This window comes from Pseudopodoces humilis, chromosome 15, assembly GCF_049639895.1.
Source record: "Pseudopodoces humilis isolate 2021_Gansu_Grassland_sample_001 chromosome 15, ASM4963989v1, whole genome shotgun sequence".
NCBI classification, from domain to species: Eukaryota; Metazoa; Chordata; class Aves; order Passeriformes; family Paridae; genus Pseudopodoces; species Pseudopodoces humilis.
Window position 1 is genome coordinate 19479737 of NC_142214.1, and position 23265 is coordinate 19503001.

Here is a 23265-nt window from a genome sequence, read left to right on the forward strand (position 1 = left end):
CAGATATAAAGATGTACCCGGGAAAACTTGGGTGGGTTTGAAATCCAGGGAAACTCAGTGGGTTTTCCAGGTTTCCCAGTAACCAGGCAGGAAATCCAAGTGGCTTTGGCTCCTTCCCTTCCCCTGCTGTTAGAGGGAAGGGTGGAGAGGTGAGGGAAGGTGTGAGCTGAGGAGTCAGGAGAGCTGGTGGTGGTGTGGGATGAGCAAAACGCAGGGAATCCAACCCGGAACCATCCCACAATCCTGGCCCAGGATCTCTGCATCCCAGGATCTCTGCATCCCAGGATCTCTGCATCCCAGGATCTCTCCATCCAAGGCTTTTAAGCCTGGTGTTTTGCTTTGGAAAAGAGCTGAGAGCTGCAAGAGCAAAGGCTCACCCCAAATCCTGCCTCAGCCCCCTCACCCGCAGGGTTAAAAATGTCCCTTCTCCCATTCCCTGCCTGATGATCTGGGAACTCTTCCCTTGTGGTTTCCTGTTGCCATGGGCCGGGTGTTTCCCTCTCCCGGAGCCACCATTCATTTCCTGGGTGCCATTGTGAGGTTAAACATAAACCCCCGGGGCCGGGAATGCCACCTTGGATCCTTTGTTTGAGCCCGCCCTGCCGTGCTGTCCTGGGAGAGGCAGCCAGCTCCCGGGACAATGGGAAACCCGGGACAATGGGAAACCTTGGGTTTCTGTCCTGGAGATCACCCTGGCATTGTTTGAAGGCAAAGGGCTTCGGTGGGGTTGACCCAGCCAGGTGACCTGGAGGGGACAATGTCTGGGCTGCAAGGGGCAAATCCTGCCTTTGGGAGAATCTGATTTTGGGGAAATCCCACTTCGGGGCAAATCCGAACTTTGGGAAAATCCTACCTTTGTCTTGGCATGTCCCGAGTCCCATAAACCCCCCACCAGCTCCTTGTAAATCCTCTGCACTCAGTGTTTACCTGAGCCATAAAAATCCCCCTCCCTTTCCCGAGGAGCAGCATCCAGGGGTTTTTTGAGGAGCAGGATGTGCTCGTGCTGCTCTGCCTCCTCCAGGTTCTCCTTTCCATGGTTTTGTGGCACTGGAGACCTTCCACTTCCCTGGCCAAACGTGGCATTCCCAGCCCTGGGAATCGCTCAAGGCCAGGTGGGATAGGACTTGGATCTAGTGGAATGTGGACTAGTGGAACCTGGTCTGAGGAAGATGGGCTGTAAGGTCCCTTCCAAGCCAAGGCATTCCAGGATTCCCTGGTTCCATGGAGCAGCCTGTGGGAGGAAAGGCTCCCTGGGAAGCATGGAGAGGAAGGAATCCCTAGAAATCAGTGTAGGAATCCCTGGAAGTTGGTGGAACCTGGTCTGGGCAGGGCGGAACTTGAAGGGCTTTCCAAGCCGAGCTGTTCCAGGATTCCCTGGTTCCGTGGAGCAGCCCGTGGGAGGAAAGGCTCCCTGGGCGCATGGGAAGGTCCCCCTGGAAGCCTGGGGAGGAAGGAATCCCTGGAAGCACGGCAGGGCAGGGCACACATGCCCGTGCACGCGTGCTGCGTGCGGACGTGCGCTCCCGCCGCGCCGCTGCGCCCGGCAGTTGGCCCCGGGAAGGGTAAATATTTGAGGTCGGGAATGTCAGCACATTCCCTGAACTCTGCCTGCTTGTTCAGGCTGTTAAGAGCAGCTCTAATATTTGAGAGCACCACGCCCTGCGTGGGGACAGGGCTGCAGGCAGGGTTCAGCCCCGTGGCCTGGCTGGAAGCGGCCACCGGCTTTTCCAGCCCAGTTCCCAGCTGGCTGGGAAGGTGCCGGGGTGAATGGATTTCATGGATTTCGGTTGGGAATGGGTGTGTTTGGGAGGGAGGGGGAGAGGGCACGGGGATGACATCACCTGAAAGCTCTGAGGGAAACACAATACCTTGTGTACAGAGCTGCTGGCGGGGGAACTCGGAGGTGTGGAGCATTAGGTCATGGAATCCTGGAATGGTTTGGCTTTGGGAGGGGTCTTTAAAGGTTGTCTGATCCTTTAGGGACGTCTTCCACCAGATCAAGTTGCTCCAAACCCCGTCCAACCTGGCCTTGAGCACTTCCAGGGATGGGGCAGCCACCAACACTGGATGGGTGCTCTAAAACAATTCAGATTTTTTGTATTGAAATTTAGGTTTAGAGCCCTGTCTTCCTCCCGGTGCCTCCCCCCACTCACATCACACCCTCCTTAGGAATTTTTGGCTTTTTTCTTTTAAAAAAAAACCCAAACTAATTCATAAGTTGTTTTCAGCCAGAAATGCTCCAAAACCCAGCAGGAATTTGGAGAGCACTGGAAGGCAGAGTGGGAGGGGGTGAAGAAGGACAGGACCTGGCTGGTGCAGCTCAGTCCCCTGGTGCCTCTGGGCGGCATGCGCTGGGGCGCCCTGGCAGTGCCATGGAAGGAGGGCATCTCCAGAGGCCAGGGGGTGTTTTTGGGAGGCTGGGCACACGTGTGACCTGTGGCTGTCCCCCTGGGCAGGTGAGAAGCCCTACAAGTGCACGTGGGAGGGCTGTGACTGGCGCTTCGCCCGCTCGGACGAGCTCACCCGGCACTACCGCAAGCACACGGGGGCCAAACCCTTCAAGTGCCTGGCGTGCGGCCGCTGCTTCTCCCGCTCCGACCACCTGGCCCTGCACATGAAGAGGCACCAGAATTAGGAGCCTCCCTTCCCACTCCTCCGAGAGCAGCTCAAAGTCTTCCCTTCTCCCAGGGAAGGACCTGTACATAGGAACGACCCCGCGCCGCGATCATCCGAGGCGGCGGCAGAGCCCCTGCCAGCCCGGCCCCGACCCTGTCTGGTTTCACAAGAGACTGAAACCCACCCAGCTCATTTCAAACGGGCCCTGACTGCAGACTGATCTCCTGACCAGGCTCCTGGTGGCACCGGGGCGATGGAGCTTGCGTTCCCAAGGGCTTTCTTCTGGCAATCCTGCTATTTATTTGTCACTCAGGAGCAACTTCGTGTCTCAAGGACTTTTGGGATGGGTGAGGCCCGGGAGGATGTGACAGCTTGGCTGTGACTGGTCTCACTTGGACTCTCTTGGACAGTCCCATGGCAAAGCCATGGATGTGACACTGTGTGACCGTGGATGTGACACTGTGTGACCATGGACGTGGCACCTGTCCCATGGCATGGCCATGGACATGGCACTGTCCCTGTGGTGTGACCATGGATGTGACACTGGTACCATGGATGTGGCACCTGTCCCATGGTGTGACCATGGATGTGACACTGTGTGACCATGGATATGACACTGGTGGTACCATGGATGTGTCACTGTCCCCATGGTGTGACCATGAATGTGACACGGTGTGACCATGGGTGTGACACTGGTACCATGGACATGGCACTGTCCCCGTGATGTGACCATGGATGTGACACTGTCCCACAAGGTGTGACCATGGACATGGCACTGTCCCCGTGGTGTGACCATGGATGTGACACTGTCCCACAAGGTGTGACCATGGACATGGCACTGTCCCCGTGATGTGACCATGGATGTGGCACTGTCCCCGTGGTGTGACCATGGATGTGGCACTGTCCCCATGGTGTGACCATGGATGTGACACTGGTACCATGGACGTGGCACTGTCCCCATGGTGTGACCATGGACGTGACACCGGTGCCGTGCCAGCACAGGAGCCATGCTCAGGACTGTTGGGGGTGACAATCCCATCTCTGTGGGGGCACAGAAGATCAGACCTGTGACAAACTCACCCTTCAAACAAGGGGCAGCACAAAAGCAGGTGACAAAAGCGTCACCTGTGTCCCACTGAGCCCATTCCTGGCAGCCAGCTTGGGACTGCCAAGCCCTGCCCTGCCTGGCCAGCTTTTCATGGTTGTGTCCTTAGCATTTCTGCTTCCAAGAGGAATTTGGACTCCGGGTGTCGCTGGGAGGACCAGCGTGGGTTTGAAGCCACCCCAGGGGACAGCAACTGCTGAAGGTCTGGTGTCCCAACATCCACCAGTGGTGCCCTTCTCCATAATCCTCCCTCAAGGGCTCGGCGGCTGCCGGTCCCACCGGGCCTGTGCTGTTGCCATTCCATCCGATGGGAGGGGGAAAAAAAATAATAAAAAAGGGAAAAAAGCATGTTGGAAACAAATTCCAATAAATCCTGCTGTTCAGAGTGGAATCACATGACTACCTCACAGGTTCACCACCTCCTTCTCCCTAAGCTCCTTCCCCCCATCCCGTGGGATGCACAACCCTGTTCTCCAAAGCCTTCCAGGGGTTAAATTTAGGCACAAGAAGAGCCAGTTCCGAGACCAGCTGTGAGAGTTTTAAATAAATCAGGACCAAATAACAGGCCTGCCGTGTCCAGCAGAATATTCCTTTGTTCCACACCCTCCTCTCTTGTTTTCCCTTGGATAAATTCGGGTGGTGCAGGGATTGATGTGTGGGATGGAAGGCCACACTGGACCATGGTCAGGCTGGAATTTGGAGGCCACTCCTCTCTGATGTTGCCAAAGCCACTTTTTTCCCCTTGGATAAACAGAGCCAGTCCCGTGGGTCTGTCTGACAGGAGAGGAGGGCAGCAAGGATTTGGGGTCCAGCTCTGGTGACTCTTCCCTCTGGCTCTCAGGAGCCTCCCGTGCCACCAGGGAGGGTGGGAATGGAGTGGGGAAAGGCCATGGAATTGCTGGATGGTTTTTCCCAACAGTGGGAAGAGTTTTCCAGCCCTCAGCACCAACCTCCACGCTCTGAGCTGGCTTTTTGGGGCACCTCTTGTGGTTGAACCTCCCCAGGTTCCCCCCGAACCAAAGCACAGCCCCACCCATGGCCCTCTCAGAGGGGTCTCTTCACGCCCCTCTGCCTCTGGAGGAGGAAACCTCCTCTTCCCACCCCTAATTCCCAACCCTGTGATGCTAATGGAGCCCAAAACCAGTTTGCTAAAAACCAGTACAAAGCCAAACCCACCAACAGGCAGCTTGAAATCCGAGGGGAATCGGACATAGTTTTCCTGCTGACCTTGGGAATCTTTTTCCCTACAGCCTCTGCTTGTCCTCCCCTGGACTCTCTGTGTGTAAATATATAAATATATACATTTTTTTTAAAAATTCGATGAGGGGGCAGAAGTGTTTTAGCTCCCACCCACTGCTCTGTATGCAAACTCCTCACGTGAAAATCCTTCTCTATGCAACAATTTTCCGTTTTTAAAAATGAAAACCACGGCAAATCCTCGTCTTTTATTCCTTTCTTTTTCTATGGACGGAGTGGAGAGCTCTGGGTTTGTGTTGGTGAGCGAGGGCAGCTGTTTTTGGGGAGAAATCTGGGGAAAGGGGGGTGGTGCCGATGGAGCCACGTGACGCTGGTGACAAATGAAGGTCCCTCCACCCCCAGTCCCCTGGGATATTTTGGAAAAGCTTTGCAAGGAGCAGATCAAAGTCTGGAATGTGGGTGCCTCACCTCTCTTTGATAATGGGGAGAAAATCGCTGTAAATAGGCCAAAAGTGCTGTGTGACTTTGTGGGTTCTTCCAGGTGATCCTTTATTATCCAAGATGAACACAATGGGGAAGAAATTGGGACCTGGAAAACGTGTGGGGAGGGAAGATTTATTTTCCTGGGATGCTGTGTTTGTTACAGAACCCCTCTCCCCCACCAAACTTCCCCAGGAACATTGATCCATCTCCTATTTTGTAATAAAATTTTATCACCTGCACACCTGCTCTGGCTTCTGGTCCTTCCTGCTCCAGGAGCTTTTTTTGCCTTCATCCCCTGCTTTTCCAGGCTTCAGTAAAGGAGGAAATAAAGGGTTTTTTATTGGGAAAATGGGTGTCCAGACAGGGGAGGATCCATGAAAGGTGTGAGCCTGGAGTTGTCCCTGTCCCAGCACCGTGGGAAGGGGAAGGAGGGACACAACCCTTGGTTTTGACCCCCTCACCTTTCTGTGCTCCCATTCTTTATCCTGGAGGGAAATGGAGCATCCACAGCTCCAGGAGGGGAAGAGGGACAAGACACCTGAACATTCCGTGGCCCTGTCCTGTCCTTGGGGACACGGCTGTGCCCCGGGCTGCTCCTGGTGAAGCCCCCAGGACAGTGAATAACGGGAATGTCACGGAGGTTTAGAGGGGAGCTGATTGCTTGAGAACCTGAAGTGTCCTCCCAAAGTGGGGAAAACGCCAGGGAAGGCCTCGCTGGAGAGATGTCAGACCTGGCTGAGGTCCCTTTGGGCCAGCTCCTCCCTGGAACGTCCTCTTGGAGCAGTGGCAAATCTGGGACAGGGCTCAGAGCAGAGATGGAAGTTCAGGCTCACCCCTTGAGCAGGATCCCAAAAAGTCCTTCTCCCTTTCCCACCCCGTGGCTCTCACTCCCTGCAGTGTCCCCCCAGCACCGTCACCGTCCTGTCCTGGCCTCGTTTGTGCTGGGTCAATGCCGGGACTGTTCCTGCCGGGCTGTTAAAGCTCCAGGAATGCCAAGATTTGGCTGGTCAAGGACAGGGAGGGATAAAATCCTGGGGGGAGCCTGGAGGAGGCCACACGGTCTCACAGGGCACGGCCAGGAGGTGACGGCACCAACGGGAGACTCGGCTCTTTTCTTGGAATTCAGAAGGAAGCGAAGCTGCTGCTGCCACATCAGATCCAGGACCTGGAAAACACATGGAAGGGAGGGTGGGGATGGGAAACTCCCTGGAGGAGGCTCTGTCCTTCTGGTTCCAGAGGGAGAAACTGGAAGGTCCCACAGGATGGTGAAGGTCCTGCTCTGTGCCCAAGGTCTGGTGGGACAGGGGGAGAAAACCCAGCCCAGCTTCCCCAGGGATCTGGAAAGCCCCTGGAGATGCTCCCCCAGCCTGGCAGTGACTTTGAGGGTGGCTTTAATTTTGAACTTCGCTGTCCCCCGGCAGACCTGGGCTGTTCTGTTTGATGCGCCCGTGGCTGTAAAGTTATCCATTGACTCGGGAAAACACAGCTCCGGGGGGAAGGAGCCACCGGGAGGGTTCTGCGGGTGTTTGAGGGGATTGAGGGACACCCGTGGGGCTGCTGGAGGCAAAGCCACCCCCAGACCTGCGGGGACAAACCACACCGGCAAACAGCAGGGAGGGCTCCAGCGGGGTGAATTCTGGGGAAGGTGGCACAGAACGTTCCCAGCCCGGTGGGAATGGGCCGTGACAGCGGCCACGAGCGCTGCCCTTCAAACCCTGCCCTTATCTCCTGTGTCCCCAGGACTATCAACCCCTCGAGGCTCCCGCTGCAGCCCGAGCCATTCAAGTTAACGATTACCCCGAGTGAGTGTTTATTTGGGATAATCCAGGCCCGGGGAAAGTGAGGGGCGGGGGGAGGAAGGCTCTCGGTTCTTTCCTGTGAGATAGGGCCCGTCCTGCGGCGCTGAAGTGGTGCTTGAGCGAGATGAATGCTCAAATAACGCACGGCAAACACGGCCGGGAGCTGGGATGGGAGAGCTCCGGCCACCGGGACACTCGGTGCTCTCATTCCGTGGCATTCCCATTCCTTGGCATTCCCATTCCATGGGGACACTCAGCATTCCCATTCCTTGGCATTCCCATTCCATGGGGACACTCAGCATTCCCATTCCATGGCATTCCCATTCCATGGGGACACCCAGCATTCCCATTCCTTGGCATTCCCATTCCATGGGGACACCCAGCATTCCCATTCCATGGCATTCCCATTCCATGGGGACACCCAGAATTCCCATTCCATGGGGACACCCAGCATTCCCATTCCATGGGGACACCCAGCATTCCCATTCCTTGGCATTCCCATTCCATGGGGACACCCAGCATTCCCATTCCATGGGGACACCCAGCATTCCCATTCCTTGGCATTCCCATTCCATGGGGACACCCAGCATTCCCATTCCTTGGCATTCCCATTCCATGGAGACACCCAGAATTCCCATTCCATGCCATTCTCATTCCATGGGGACCCCTGGCATTCCCATCCCAATGGATCCCACTCCCCTCTCGTGGGGATCTTTGGTGCCCCCCAGCCCATCGGGGGCTCTGTCTCCTGCCAGTGCTCTCAAGCTTTCCCAGTTTTTTTGGTCATCTTTGGGGAGGAATCCCCCTTTTCCCAGTGATTTTTCCACTCTGTATCTCCATCCTGTCCCATTCCCAGATCCCTCGGCCGTGCAGAGGGAGTCAGGACAGGGAATATCCACATCCAGACCCTTCCTTGGGTCCTGGAGGGGCCTCACCCACCTGCAGCTCCAAACCTGAACAACCCCAAAGCAGAGGGATCCCAAATCCCACCCCTCCTCCAGACAAGTCTCTGTCTCGGAGTAAAACTCCTTTTTTCCCACTCCCAGATTTTTTTCCCCTCTCCCTGGAGGTGGGGAAGGGCAGGGACATCCCCAAAGATTTTCAGCACCAGGATCTGAGCCCCAAATGCGCCCCCAGAGCTGGGCAGTGGCACAAACAGGGTTGCCTGGTTCCCCCTGGGCTCGGAGCCGGAGCCATTCCCGGAGCCATTCCCGGATCCCTTCCCGGAGCCATTCCCGGAGCCATTCCCGGAGCCATTCCCGGAGCCATTCCCGGATCCCTTCCCGGAGCCATTCCCGGGATTCACCGGCTGGAGTGCGGAGGGCTCACCTGAGCTCTGTAATCCCCTAATCCGTCACCAAGGAGACCCAGCGTTACCCGGCATGTGCGACCAGAGGGGCCCCGCGGAGGGAGAGCTGCTGCTCATCCCGGTGTTCCTGGGATAGGGATGGAGCAGGGAACACCCTCCTCGCCACCCATTCCCGCACCAGCTCGGGATCTTTCCATCCCAGCCTTGTCCGGCACCACGAGGCGTCCCCTGGGCACGTCTGGAGAAAACGGGGACCCCAAAGCTGCAGCTGGGGGGGACCCTGGGGGTCTGTCTGCTCTGCCCCATCCCCACCGCGGCTGGCTTGGAGACACACGGGCATGGGAGCGACCAAACCGGGCGAAAATTCCATGAAAAATTCCCTTTCTGGCAGCGGGGAGAGCGCGAGGGCTCCGAGCCAGGTGGGGAATTGTCCCAGTGACCTCCTCGGGGAGGAACCCCGAGATGGGGAGGACCAGAAGGCACACGGGGGTGGGGGGTCCTGGCTTTCCTACAGCCACCTGGAGGGTCCCTGTGGGACCAGCAGGGGACAATCCAAGCGCTCGTGTCCCTCTGGTCATGCCGTGAGTAGGAAGAGTGAGGAGGGCAAAGAGTTTGTGCGAGAAAAGGCGAATTCCCGCAAGGAACATCCATCATTCCTGCTCCCAGCGCCTCCTGGAGGAGAGTGCAGGGCTGTGGGGATGCGTCAGCCCCTGCCTGAGCATCCTCAGGGTGTCCGTGGAAGCTCCCATCGCCTCCCGGTGGGCTCCAGTTCGGCTCGGACCTCGCAGCTCCTGCCACGGGTGAAGGGAATTTTTCCCAATCCGCGTCCGTGCCGGTCCCTCCCGCTGGCCCGGGCCCCGCATCCCCCGGGACTGCGGCATTGTGCCCGCCCGGAGTGCGGGGTGCGGCTGCGGGACACTGGGAATGCGGGGACATCCCGCTCCAGGGACATCCCGCTCCAGGGACATCCCGCTCCAGGGACATCCCGCTCCGGGGACATCCCGCTCCAGGGACATCCCGCTCCAGGGACATCCCGCTCCAGGGACATTCCCTGTCCAGGAACATCCCGCTCCAGGGACATCCCGCTCCAGGGACATCCCGCTCCAGGGACATTCCCGCTCCAGGGACATCCCGCTCCAGGGACATCCCGCTCCAGGGACATCCCGCTCCAGGGACATTCCCCTCTCCAGGACCATCCCTTCTCCAGGACCATCCCCGTTCCAGGCCGTGAGTTCTGGTTGTTCCTGGGGGATTTTCCCTCCTTCCCCCAGGACAGAGGCTCTGAGCACCCCGGTCTAGCGGGAGGTGTCCCTGCCCACGGCCTTTAGAGGTCGCTTCCAACCCCCAAAAACCCGGGATTCTACAAACTGTTTTCTCCTACAAACCATTCCTGACAGCTCAGGAGGAGCCGAGGCATGAGGAAGAGCAGGGGGACTCTTCCTCCTTCGCAAACCTCCCTCCAGCGCAGGGGATGAGCCAGATCTTCACCCCCGCATCCTTTGCTTTCCCGAAACTCCTGTGGCTCCGTCCCGCGGCTCTCCCGGCTCCATCCCGCGGCTCTCCCAGCTCCATCTCTCCCTTCTCTCCCGGCTCCATCCCCTCTCTCCCGGCTCCATCTCTCCCTTCTCTCCCGGCTCCATCCCTTCTCTCCCGGCTCCATCTCTCCCTTCTCTGCCGGCACCATCCCCTCTCTCCCAGCTCCATCCCCTCTCTCCCGGCTCATCCCCTCTCTCCCAGCTCCATCCCGTCACTCCCGGCTCCATCCCCTCTCTCCCGGCTCCATCCCTTCTCTCCCAGCTCCATCCCCTCTCTCCCAGCTCCATCCCTTCTCTCCCCGCTCCATCCCCTCTCTCCCGGCTCCATCCCCTCACTCCCGGCTCCATCCCTTCTCTCCCGGCTCCATCCCCTCTCTCCCAGCTCCATCCCTTCTCTCCCGGCTCCATCCCCTCTCTCCCAGCTCCATCCCCTCTCTCCCAGCTCCATCCCCTCTCTCCCAGCTCCATCCCTTCTCTCCCGGCTCCATCCCCTCTCTCCCGGCTCCATCCCCTCTCTCCCAGCTCCATCCCTTCTCTCCCGGCTCCCGCTGCCGTTCTCCCTCGCAGCTCTTGGGGCAGCAGAGCCCCGCGCTTGAGCCGGAGCCTCGTCCTGCCCAGGCCGAGCTTTACCCGGCTGAGCTGAATTTTGGCCTCTTCCACGCCGTTATCAGGAGTTTATCTACCCCAGAGCCCCGGGAAATGGCCCCGTTTTCCCTGCAGAGCCGAACATCCCGGAATTGCCGTGCCAGGATCAGCTGTGGCCACCGTGGCTCTTCCCGGGGCTGCGGGATTTTTGGGGGAGAAGGATTTGTATCCTCGCTCAGCGCTGGGAGGAGCCTTCCCCTGGGCTGGCCCTGCTGTGATCACCCCAATCCATCAGGAGCTGGGACAGGATTCCTCGGGAAGCACCATTCCACGGAAAAACAGCCTTGTGCCATTTTATTTTATTTTATTTTATTTTATTTTATTTTATTTTATTTTATTTTATTTTATTTTATTTTATTTTATTTTATTTTTTTCTATTTTATTTTATTTTATTTTATTTTATTTTATTTTATTTTATTTTATTTTATTCTATTTTATTTTATTTCTACTATATATGATGATATTATATATAAAAATATATATAATATAGTATTATATATTATATATTAATTATATATTATTTTAATAAATTATTATTTATTTTTAAATGGATAATATGTATACTATAATAATATATATTATAATATTATATATATTTATATTTGATTTATATTTTATATTTATTTATTATCTACTATTTATTATTATTTTTTAAATTTTAATCATCATCTCCAGGGCATTAATTGGTCACTTTTAATTGTGGATAATCCTTCCCGAGCTGATGGATCTCTCCAGACCTTTCACACTTTGCTGGGAGGGGAACGGAGCCCGATTTTCCTTGGAGAAAACTCCCAGGGGATGGGTGACAGACCCTGCACCAGCACCAGCATCCCAAATTCTGATCAGCAGTGTGGATTGGGATAATCCTTAATCCATCCCAAACCCATCTCTGAGCTCCCCGGTTTTTAAGGAAGGAGGGAATTTTGGAGACAGGTTCACAGGTTCCGCTCATCCTTCCCACCCCGGGGATCTGGCCGTGCTTTGGATGGATGAAAAACCCCAATCCCTGGAGTGCAGGGGATGAGCTCCACCAAATTCCCAGTGGCAGGAACTCTCCCCCGCTGCTTTCCACTAACACTGAAATATTAAAGCAATCTGCTTTTTATTTAGGAATTTTTATTGGATTTGCCAGGCTCAGGAAGCCACGGTGACAAACCAACCTGACAGAATCCTATTAGCCCCATTAATCACTATTAACTGCTAATATCTCTGTTCTCCCTCCTCGCTGATCTTAATTAGCACAACCAGAGAGGGGCAGAGCTCCAGCCCCGACCCTGGAGGAGCTCTCAGCATTCCTGGGAAAGGGCTGGGACTGCTCCAAGCTCCTCCTGACCGCCAGAAAATCTCCCACCGGCACCAGCCTAAAATATCCTCTGCTCTGGATATCCATCCCCAAAATTCCAGAGGCAACAGCTGCCCTGGTCTCTCCTTTCCTGCCTCCAGAGGCAGCCCCAGCAGCTGGAATAGAGGCTGTGTATTCCCAGGATTTGCTCTGCCTCCTGCAGCAAGGATGGAGCATCCCACAGGGAGAACCCTCTGCAGCCCCCCAAGGTGTTTTGGGGGGTTTTTTTTTGGGGTGTAGATCTGGAATTCCCAGCTCCCCCCAGCCCAGGCAGTTTTTCCTCACAGTGTAGGGGCAGAGCTGTCCTGTTCCCAGGAATTGGCAGGATCCTGGGAATTTAATCCCTGTGGATGTGGCACTTGGGGACGTGGTGGCCGTGGCAGTGCTGCAGGAGAGGCTGCACCTGACGATCCCAGAGGCCTTTTCCAGCTGAAATAATTCCATGGTTTTCCAAGGCCCCTCAGAAGCCCTGAGCAGCTCCAGCTTTTCCCTGGAGAGGTTTCCCCTGAGGAGAGGAGGCACTGGAGGCTGCAGCCTGCAGGGTTCCAGATCAAAGCCTTCCCAAAGCTTCATCCCAGCGGGAAGGAGAGCAGGGAGGGCACACGGAGCAGCCGCAGCAGGCGAGGTGACCTTTGCATCCCGGGCAGCGAAATGCCAGCCCCAGTGGGAGGGATTGAATCCCAGCATCCCCTGTGCCAGGAGCGGGGATTGAATCCCAACCCTTCCCTGTGCCGGGAGCAGGGATTGCATCCCAACATTCCCTGTACTGGGAGCAGGGATTGGATCCCAACCCTTCCCTCTGCCAGGAGCGGGGATTGAATCCCAACCCTTCCCTGTGCCGGGAGCAGGGATTGCATCCCAACATTCCCAGTTCCCACCCCACAGGAGTAGGGATTGCATCCCAACATTCCCAGTTCCCACCCCACAGGAGCAGGGATTGCATCCCAACATTCCCTTTTCCCACCCCACAGGAGGGTTTTCCATCCCAACATTCCCTTTTCCCACCCCACAGGAGGGTTTTCCATCCCAACATTCCCTTTTCCCACCCCACAGGAGGGTTTTCCATCCCAACATTCCCTTTTCCCACCCCACAGGAGGGTTTTCCATCCCAACATTCCCTGGCTCCTGCTGCTCCTCCAGCCTTGACCTGATCCTGCTCTTGACTTGGTTTTTGATTTATTTTTGGATTTGTGCAGAGGGAGAGAGCGGGAAATTAATAAATGAATAACTAAATTAATCAATCAATCAATCAACAAATCACCTCTCGCCCCTACCCCCGGCATCCCAGCTCCACAGGGGGATGGAAATCAGCTCCATCCTCCCTGCACCTCCTGCTTCTCCCTCTCCAAGGCATCCTCACCCCCTGCCCCAGCCCGGGAGCTCTGGGGTCAGAGCCAGCCCCTCCTTCCTCTTGTCCTGCTGATCCCAGATGAGCTCTGGAGGGACAGGGACAAGGACAGGGACAGGGACAGGGATCCACACCCCTGGAAGTGCCCAAAGCCAGGCTGGAGGGCGCTTGGAGCACCTGGGATAGCGGGAGGTGTCCCTGCCCATGGCAGAGGTGGAATGGGATGAGCTTCCCTTCCCTTCCCACCCGAAGCATTCCAGGGTCCGCCCTCAGAGGCTCCTGGCAGCTGCTGCAGCTCCCAGAGCCGCTGGAACCTTTCCCTCTCCTGCCACCGAGTCCCAGCCGCTGTCACTTCCCGGGAATTTATCACCCAGAACCTGCAGACTGCGCAGAAAACGCGGGGGGAGGGGGGATAGAAACCCCCAAAAAACCAAAAAAAACCCAAACTGGGAATAAAATCCCATCCGATTTTATCCGGAATAAAATCTTCCGGAGGGAAGAGGCAGCGGAGCGCTCTGCAGCCCCTTGGCTGTGCCTCATCCTCACTGCAGCTCCCGCAGGATCCCCGGGCAGCATTCCCGGCAGGAGCGGCCCCGAGCAGCCCAATTAAGCAGCGCTAATTACCTGTCCCGGGAGGGGGTGGCACTCGGCTGAGAGGTTTCTCTCTGACCGGAGCGCTCCAGCCCGATCTGAGCAGGGTTTGGGTGCGGGACGGAGCTGTGGGATGTTGTTTGTGCAGCTCGGGAATTGCGGAATTAATGAGAAAATTATTGATAGGAGCGGTAATTAGGGCTCATCTTCCCGGGGGGATGGGGACGGCTGAACCAGCAGAATTCCAGAGGCTGGGAGGGGACAGGGATCGGGCTGGGGTGACTGAGCCATGCCGGGGTCCTGTGTCTGGGACGCGGGATGGGGCTGGGATGATGAGGATGGAGCCATGGGAGAGGGGCCAGTGCCTTCCCAAGGGGTGGCAGCAGTGACAATGCCATCCCAAGTGGGTGGGAGAGGTGACAGTGCCATCCTAAATCTAGTAGGAGTGGTGACAGTGCCGTCCCAAGCTGGTGGGAACAATGGCACCGCCTTCCCAAACCGGTGGGAGAGGTGGCAGTGCCATCCCAAGGAGCTGGGAGAGGTGGCAGTGCCATCCCAAATCCACTAGGACAGGTGACAGTGCCATCCCAAGGCGCTGGCAGAGGTGACAGTGCCATCCCAAGGCTCTGGGACAGGTGGCAGTGCTATCCCAAGGTGCTGGGAGAGGTGACAGTGGCACCCCAAGCAGGTGGGAGATGCGGCAGTGGTACCCCAAGGCTCTGGGAGAGGTGACAGAGCCATCCCAAGGCTCTGGCAGAGGTGACAGTGCCATCCCAAGGCTCTGGCAGAGGTGACAGTGCCACCCCACGCAGGTGACAGCCCCAGCAGCTGCTCCCCTGCCAGCGGAGCTCGCCCGGAGCAGGAGGCAGCTCCATAAATCAGGGACTGCGGTTCCTCCGCTGGCATTTTCGGCTCCTCCCGGGAATGCTGCAGAGTCCAGCCCCGCTCCCGGAGCCTTCCCGGCCCCGCTGCTGCTGCTCCTCATCCCAAGGCTCCCGTTCTCCATCGGGAAGAGCCCCCTATGCTGTTCCCTGCCCTGGGCATGGATGGCTCCCCAGGGGAATCCGGGAATTCCCAACCAGCTCCCTTGGGAGCAGATTCCAGCAGGGGAGATCCGGTGATAAATTAGAGGAATGTCGGCTGTGGGAAAGGTGATACCGGGATAAAGGAGACAATATTTGCTGAGGGAAAGGCTTGGAATGTGCCCAAAGCTGTCAGAGATCCAGGAGAGATCCGGACACAGCCTGGGGTTAATCGGTGTTCCCTGGAATTATTAAATCCACAGAAATCCCTTTTGGGTACCGGGCTGTCATTAGAGCTTCCCATTTTTCGGGAATCAGGGATCTGTCAGGTGTTTATGGACTGATAAATTCCAGAGTTTTTCCTCTGGTTTAAAGCGACCCCGCCCAGATTCTGCCCCCAGGAGCCATCCCTGTCCAGGGGTGCTGGAAGTGGAAGGTCCCTGCCCATGGAAGGGATGGGCTTTAAGGTCTCTCCCAGTCCACACCATCCCGGGATTCTGGGATTATCCAGGACCGTGGATGTCCCAGGGTAAAGGGACAGGGCAGACCGAGCCATTTTCTGCAGCAGCTCAGCCACATCCTTCAACAAATCCACTCCACTTTTCCATCCTCCGAAAAGATCCTCAGAGCCAGACAGAGGGAAAAAAACCTGCCAACGTTTCCACGGCAGAAATTGGATTTTTGGGACTTTTTGCACCCCCGGGACAGGGAGGTTTTATTGTTTTGTGGGATGTCTGGGCACTGTGAGCACTCCCCACACACAAATCCATCATTTCGGGGCTCCCAGAGCATTCCTTGGAGCACGATCGCTTCCCAGGGAAAGAGAAGGAGCAGCAGACGGGAAAACATTTGGAAGGATGAAATCAGGCTCAGTCAGTCAGGGACGCCCCTGGTCCCGGCTCCGGGTGCATTTTGGATGAGCTGCTGTTTTATGGATGGGCTGGGGGTGCTGGAGCCCAGGAGCGTGAGGATGGAGCGGATCCAGCCTGGATTTGAACGTGGATCCCGCAGAGTCCAACGGAGCAAATGATTGAATCCATCCCATCAATCTTTCAGTGTCACAGGAGGAGCGTTCCTGCCTGGAAAATGTGTCTGCTCCCTCCCTGGAGCGGCAGGGAACGCATTATCCTCTGGAATCCTGGGATGGCTCCACCCGGAGACAGCCGGGAACACGAGAAGCCTCTTTTCTGCCCAGCTGTGGCTGTTTCATCCTGGAATTTGGGATGTGCAGGAGGCCACGCCTCCCAAAAATCCCGCTCCAACCTGCAGGGAACAGCCGAGCTCGTCCCGTGCTCCGGGTTCACTCCGGGGCTGTGCAGGGAGCTGTGTCCGGGAATAAAGTGGAGACAAATCTCGGGCTGGGAGCAGATGGAGAACAGCAGAATATCCCCGATCCCACCTGGAATTCAGCGGGTTTGGCCCAGAGCAGGATGATGGAAATCCCTGGACCTGAACTCCTTTGTTCACTAACACTTGGCACAGCCCCCAGAGAGAAATTTTCCAGTTCCATCATCCCAGAGGAGGTCAGGAATTCTTCCCAGCCGCGGGATAATGCATTCCCTGAGCAGGCAGTGGCCATCCATAAAGGCAGGAGCCGTTTTCCGGACGTTTGCTCTCCTTGGGAAGCTCATTTCCATCCAGAACTGCACCTTGTGCAATATTTTCCCAGGAGTGACGGCTCCAGGGAATGGCCCCCAAAAAAGGGGGAGGGAAAACGATTGATCCGGATCTGTTAATTGGGGAACACCAATCACCGGGGGCTGGGCAGGAAGAGCAGCATTCCAGAGCCGCGGTAACGCTCTCCATCCTCCCGGGAAAAGATGAGGAAGAGGGAGCTGCTCTCATTCCAGAGGCACTGGAAAATCGAATTATTCCAGCCTGGTAACTTCTCCCACCGGGAGAATGTGGGAGAGGGGCTGGGAAGCGCCAGGGATCACGGTCTGGGGGCATCTTCTGGGGTGGATGGAGCCCACACGGAGCCGTGTGGATTCTGCAGGGATCCCGGGCTCGGAGCTGGACACATCCCCCAGTTCCTCCCAGCAAACACCTCCAGGGAGCCCTGTCCTGCTCCCAGCACTTCCCTCGGCCCTCTGGAAGCAGCAGGGGATGGAATGAGAGGGTTTGGTGCAGGCTGGGGACGGCTCAGCTATTCCTGAGCACAGCCAGAGCCTCATCCCACAGCTGGAATGGGAATTCTGCCTCTGGAGCATCTGGCAGGGATGGGGAGCAGGGATAGGATCTCCGGGATGTGGGATCATGTCGACACTTCATCCCTAACCTGTGGTTATTAGGAAAAGGCAGAGTTTCCAGCTGCTCCCACCCCTTCCCCATTGCCCCGTGCTCAGGGCAATTCCTTTCCCCTTCCCCTTCCCCTTCCCTTTCCCCACGCCTGGAGCACACCCATTTTCTGATTTTCCAGGTTGTTTTCCAGGCCTTGCTGTTATTGTTCTCCCCAGGTATGGATTTTTCCAAGAAAATCCGTTGGATTTCTCACATCTCTGGCACAGGGCACGCCGTGCTCCGAGGCAGGAGCTGATCCTGCTGGAGCTCCGAGGAGTGCCAGGAAAGGTCCTGGATTTTCTTCCCAAGCCTCTGGAGCAGGGGGAGGTTTCCCAGACGAGCACAGGTTTGGGAAGCAGCAACCAAAGGGCTCAGGGTGGTTTCATCCTGTGGGATCAGCTCCAGTTCCTGTAGGATGGGAAGAGCTCTCTGCTCCTCTTTAGATCTTCAGGAGCACCTGGGTTCAGCCCATGGAAGAAATGTCCCAGGAAAGCCCCTCCCAAGTTCAGGCCTGGTTTAGGAGCAAGGGCTGCAGAGCAGCAGCCACAGGGGGGTTTTCCCTGGATTTTGGGTTTTTCCTGGGACAAAATATCTGGACAGAGGGAGATCCATGGATTCTGCTCTTCTCCAGGCTGAGCAATCCCAACACTCCTGTCCTGTCTCCAAAGGAGAGCTCAGAGCCCCTTCCAGAGCCTGAAGGGGCTCCAGGAGAGCTGGAGAGGGACTGGGGACAAGGGATGGAGGGACAGGACACAGGGAATGGCTCCCAGTGCCAGAGGGCAGGGCTGGATGGGATATGGGGCAGAAATTGTTCCCTGGCAGGGTGGGGAGGTGCCCAGAGCAGCTGGGGCTGCCCCTGGATCCCTGGCAGTGCCCAAGGCCAGGCTGGACAGGGCTTGGAGCAGCCTGGGACAGTGGGAGGTGTCCCTGGCCATGGATGAGGTGGAATGGGATGAGCTTTCCTTCCCTTCCCACCCAAAGCATTCCCTGATCCCATCAGGAGACAGGTCCCATTTCTGGATCCCAAACATTCCCAGTGGATCCTTCCAGCACCACAAACCAGGGCAGCTCCCAGGCCACAGCAGAGCTCTGGAATCTTTGCAGGGAATGCTTTCCCAGGGATGGTGGATGTCCCCGAGCTTTGTCTGCTCTGAAGGGCACCCATAGAGCTGATAAAGGATTTAATGGAGGAATTTTATCTCTCCTGATAAAGTTCCCAGCTGGGCTCAACGTCCTGGCAATTCCTCGTGTCCTTCCCACGCCGTGACTTTCCCAAAGGCCTTTTGGTGGTGCCGCTTTTGGCTCTTCCGTCCCAAATTCTTGTGCCCTGTCCCGGTGCCCTGGGACAGCCCACCTCCAGACACCCCAATCCCAAATCCATCCTCTCCAGGTGTCCCAGCTCTGCTCCCCAGTGCCTGGGAGTCTGCGATTCCATCTGCCAGGACCGTCCCAATCTCTGGAATATCAGCTTTGTCCCCGCCCCCATCAGACTTTTCTCTGTCTGGGTCACTCCTGAAATAAACCCCAACCTTTTTTTCTCCTGAAAATCCCCTCTGTGCCTTTTTCCTCCTGCCCAAAGGATTCTCTGTGGGGCTCCTCTCTTGTTCCTGCTCCCACCATCTGCTCCATGCCCTTGCCAGGGCAGCTTCCCGCTGGGAAGCCGAAGGATCTTGGCTCTGGATCCTTCCCTGGCACACTCAGGGCTCCTCGTTCAGGACCTGAGCTCAGACATTCCCCGTTCCAACATTTTCCTTCTGTCTTTGTTTTGCAAAATGTTGGGAGATTTCCTCTTTTATCTTAAAAAAACAAAACAAAACAAAAGAAAACAAAACAAAACAAACAATAAAATGGTTTTTATTTCCCAGGAGACCGAAATTCCATTTTTTCTTCATCTTGGAGTCCCGTGGTTTCAGGGATAATCCAGAGCTTGGTGGGGTTTTTTTGGGAACTGCTCCAGACTCCTGCTCCCAGTTTTCCTGCCAAACAGAGAGTTCTTTATCACTTTTGCCTGGATTTTGGTTTCTTCGGATCGTGGGATGAGTTTCTACCTTGGGAGCTTCCCCCTGAGCTGATTTCTGGTGCTGAAAACTCCCTGGCAACTTTTCCACGGCTGCTCCAGAAATGCTTCCTCATCTTCTGAGCGAGCATTATTTAATTCCTCTGCAGCGGGGCTGTCCCTGCATTTTAATGGCAGCCAGATCCCTCTGCACCTCCTCATCCTAATTTTCCTGGTTTTTTCCTGTGGGAGACGTGGAATTGCTGCAGAATTACACAGCATTAAGCAGGAAAATAATCAGGTTTAACCAGGATCCGGGGTCTCTGCCCGTCCTCAGTGGCTCTTCCCTCTGCAGGGATTTTTCCAGCAAGGAAACTCCTGAGGAGGAGCCATGGGAAACTTTGGGATGAGGCTCCAGGGGTGGTGCTTTTTTCCACAGAGAAATGGGGACAGCGAGGAGCAGGAATAAGGGAAGAGCAGGAAACCCTCTGGAGAAACAGAGGGAAGCTTTGGCCTTGGCCTGGTGAGGCAAATCCCGGGAAAGCAGGGCCGTTGATCCCTAATAAAAAAGCTTGGAAAAGCCACCAAAACAGTTCCATTTCCCTGCAGTTTTTAGACAGGGGCTCATTATAACCCATAATAAGTTTTCCTTATGTAGGCGAAGTCCCGCTGGATTTTCCGGGTGTTGATAAAGCAGGAATGAAGTGATTCAATCCCTTCCATGCAGACAACAAATCCCTCTTCCTCCTCTCCTGATGAGCTCCATCCATCATTCCCGGAGTTCCCAGAGCCACAGGGGCCCTGCTGGGCTTCCCCTCCTGCCGGCAGGTGCTGCTGAAAACTTGGGAATGTGCTGGAAATTTCTGTTCCCTGCCCATTTCCATGGCCCAGTTTGGGCTCACCGGGTTCTCCTTCCCCACCTCAGAGCCTTTCCCTGCCCATCTGGATCACATCCAGGTTTTTCCCTTTAACACAGAGTTCTTCCCTGATTTAGAGTTCCCAGGAAATCCATCGACCCTGATCTTCATCTCCCAGTAATTGGAAAAGAGACATAAATCAAACTAATTGCAGCAGAGTTAAAAATGGATTTATTTGCGGTAGCTCAGGCCGCAGATTCCCTCTGGGAGAGATCAATGAAATCCTGGGATGTGTTAAAGCAGAGATCCATCCTTTCCTCCTCGCTGGGACTCTGATCCCGTTCTCTGTTTGGACATGGGAATAAACCATTCCAAGGTGCTGTGTCCCGACCATTCCAGGGATTTCCTCTTCAGCCATTCCCGCTGTGCCTCGGGTGGCCCCGTGGAGAGGGATCCTGGGAATGGTTTGGGTGGGATGGGATCTTCAGGCTCATCCCATCCCACCCCTGCCACGGGCAGGGACACCTCTCACTATCCCAGGCTGCTCCAGCCTGGCCTTGGGTATTCCATGGATCCAGGGGCAGCCACAGCTGCTCTGGGAATTTCAGCCCAGACAAGAATTCCCAGTATCCCATCCATCCCTGCCCTCTGGCACTGGGAGCCATTCCCTGTGTCCTGTCCCTCCATCCCTTGTCCCCAGTCCCTCTCCAGCTCTCCTGGAGCCCCTTCAGGCCCTGGAAGGGGCTCTGAGCTCTCCTGGATCCTTCTCCTCTCCAGGGGAACATTCCCAGCTCTCCCAGCCTGGCTCCAGAGCAGAGAAGGACCCAAACCAAATTTTTCCTGGTTCCAGTGAGCCAGGGAGAAACATCCTCGAGGAAGGGTCTGAAGGGGATAAAACGCTGTGAAGCCGAAATTGCTCTCCCCGAGCCCCATCCCCAACTTTTCCTTCCTTTGGATGGATTTTCCTGCTGGCAGCTGGAGCTTTCTGGAGCCTGGAGAAGGGACGGGAATCCACAGGCAGCGTTAAAACAGCGATAAGAGATGAGAGGCAGGAGCTTGGCTCTGGTGGAGGCGTTTGGAAACAGAGATTATTTATCCAGGGGGATCCTTGGGGAAGATCAGAATTCCTTTTCCTGCTCCTTGTGCCCGTGTCTCCCCTCTCTGGAGCTGCTCCAGCCTTTCCTGCGGGTTTAAAATCAAATCTAATCCATTTCCAATCCCGGGCCATTAGGGCGCTCTGAGCACGGCTATTATCGCGCTTGGCTGGCAGAGCATCCCGAAGGATTTAACTCCTGCCGCCCCCCAGGATCCCTGGAAAAGCTGCGAGATCCCAGGGATGTCCCGTCCCCTCGGAGAGGCTGCAAGTTTGCAGCTTGTGGGGGGTTTTATCCCGGAATGCCGAAAAAAAGAAGGGAAAACTGGGTTTTATTCCAGTTGGAAAAGCAGAATTCCTAAAGGGAACAGAAGATCCAGCCCGGGGTGGTCTGGGGGGATTGCTCCTACACCAGCAGGTTGGGAAGCTCGGATCTGCTCCTGAATTTTGTTCAGACCAGGAAGAAACAAATTTTTTTTTCCATTTTCCTCCATGAAAATTCCACCAAATCCAAATGCTTCCCAGCCAAGCGAGGCAACCGCTTCTTTCCCCATGGAATATCCGCATTCCTCTGTGGAACCCCGTGAAAGGAGCTCTGAGCTGCTGGGACATTTTTGCTTGGGTGATGCCAGAGGGAATTTTTTTGCTTGGAAAGCAAAACCCCTCTGGATTTCCTGGAGGGATTTGGTTGGAAGGGTTTGTTTTCCTCCCCCACAAATCCCAAATGGAATAAAATCCTCCCTGTTTCCTTTGCTGGACAATTCCTGCTCATTATTATTTGGTCCAGGTTTGAATTATTCTGTCTCCAGCAGCCGATGGCATTTGCTGCGCGTCACGCAATGTTCCAGGTAATTAATTGGTGTTTAATTAATTAAGGGATAATGACATTCAATTAAGGGAACACTGTCACTGGGTAATTCATGGCTTCCTGCTGCTCCAGGAAAGCTGAGGAATTTGTGGGAAATCAATCCGGGGGGGGGGAAGCTGAGGGGTTCATCCCCTTGGGAAGGAGCCATGTCCTGGGGATCTCTGATTCCTGCCCTTTCCCAAATTCATGGGAGGGGGCTCGGCACGGACCTGTCAGGAGCTGTTCCCAAACCTGCAGCAGGTGGGAAACACAGTGGGAAATCTCTGGGAAAGAGGAAAAGAGCTGCCAGTGTTCCCAGCACCACACAGAGGATGAACAGCAGGAATTCCCGATTCCCAATCCCATGCCCAGGCTCTGTCTAAACTCGGATTTCCTCCCCGTGATGTCCAGGATCAAAGCCTGGGATCAAATGGGCCTCTGTGTCCCCTTGGCTTTGGAAGAAAGCGCTGGAAAAAGAGGAATTTCCTGGGACATGAAGATAAATGACAATAAATTCCCCAAATCAGAGGGAAGTTCTGAGCGAAGCAGGATAAATATTGAAGGATAAACAGGAATGAGTCACTTCCCAGCCGTTCCTGCCTGGGGAATGAGGTGGGTGTAAACGTTCCAGGCAGCACCTGAACGGGCACAGAGCCCTCCCGTGGGGATCCTGCTGCTCCTGGAAAGGAGAGGATCATCCAAGAAAGATTCCAAACTGTCCCACGGCTCCTCTCCAAGTGCCACTTGTGTTGGCTGCTGCCCAGTTAAGGAGGTGCTCATTTAATTTTAATTTTTGTTGAATTTTTGAGCCTGTGCAGCTCTCAGACGGTAAAATGCTTTTGAGTTCGGCGTTTGTCACCCTCAGGCACCGTGGGCACCATCCAGGAAGGAATCAGAAGGAATTCCAAGGCTTTCTGCCAGGAACCTCCATCCCAAAATCCAGCCTGCCCCTGCAGAGCTGCCCCTTGCAGCTGGAGGCTGCTCCAGGCAGGGCGAGCCTGGAGCGTGTCCTTGGGTGGGAGAAGCTGCAGTTCCCAAATCCTGAGGAGAACAGGGCTGCCTGCAGGTGCCAGATCCATCTGGGAACGTTTGCCAGCTCCTTTTGGCACCGGCAGTGTGTCTGCAGCTCGTTCTGCTGAGGAGCCTCCAGTGAGCCGTGGACAGATTCCAGATCCAACTGCGGCTCCGGCTCTCTGAGCC

General features: G+C 55.7%; 1 protein-coding gene across 3 annotated transcripts in view; it reads left to right on the top strand.

Annotated features, from left to right (window-relative positions):
- Positions 1–5640, top strand: part of LOC102101725 (Krueppel-like factor 5) — a 28349-nt gene extending 22709 nt beyond the window's left edge. For all 3 annotated transcript variants that reach the window (XM_088062611.1, XM_088062610.1, XM_088062612.1), the window contains one exon: positions 2457–5640. In XM_088062611.1, the coding sequence (XP_087918737.1) occupies positions 2457–2635 (179 nt within the window). In that variant the 3' untranslated portion in view covers positions 2636–5640. The remainder of the gene's footprint in view (positions 1–2456) is intronic.
- Positions 5641–23265: the final 17625 nt, after the last annotated feature.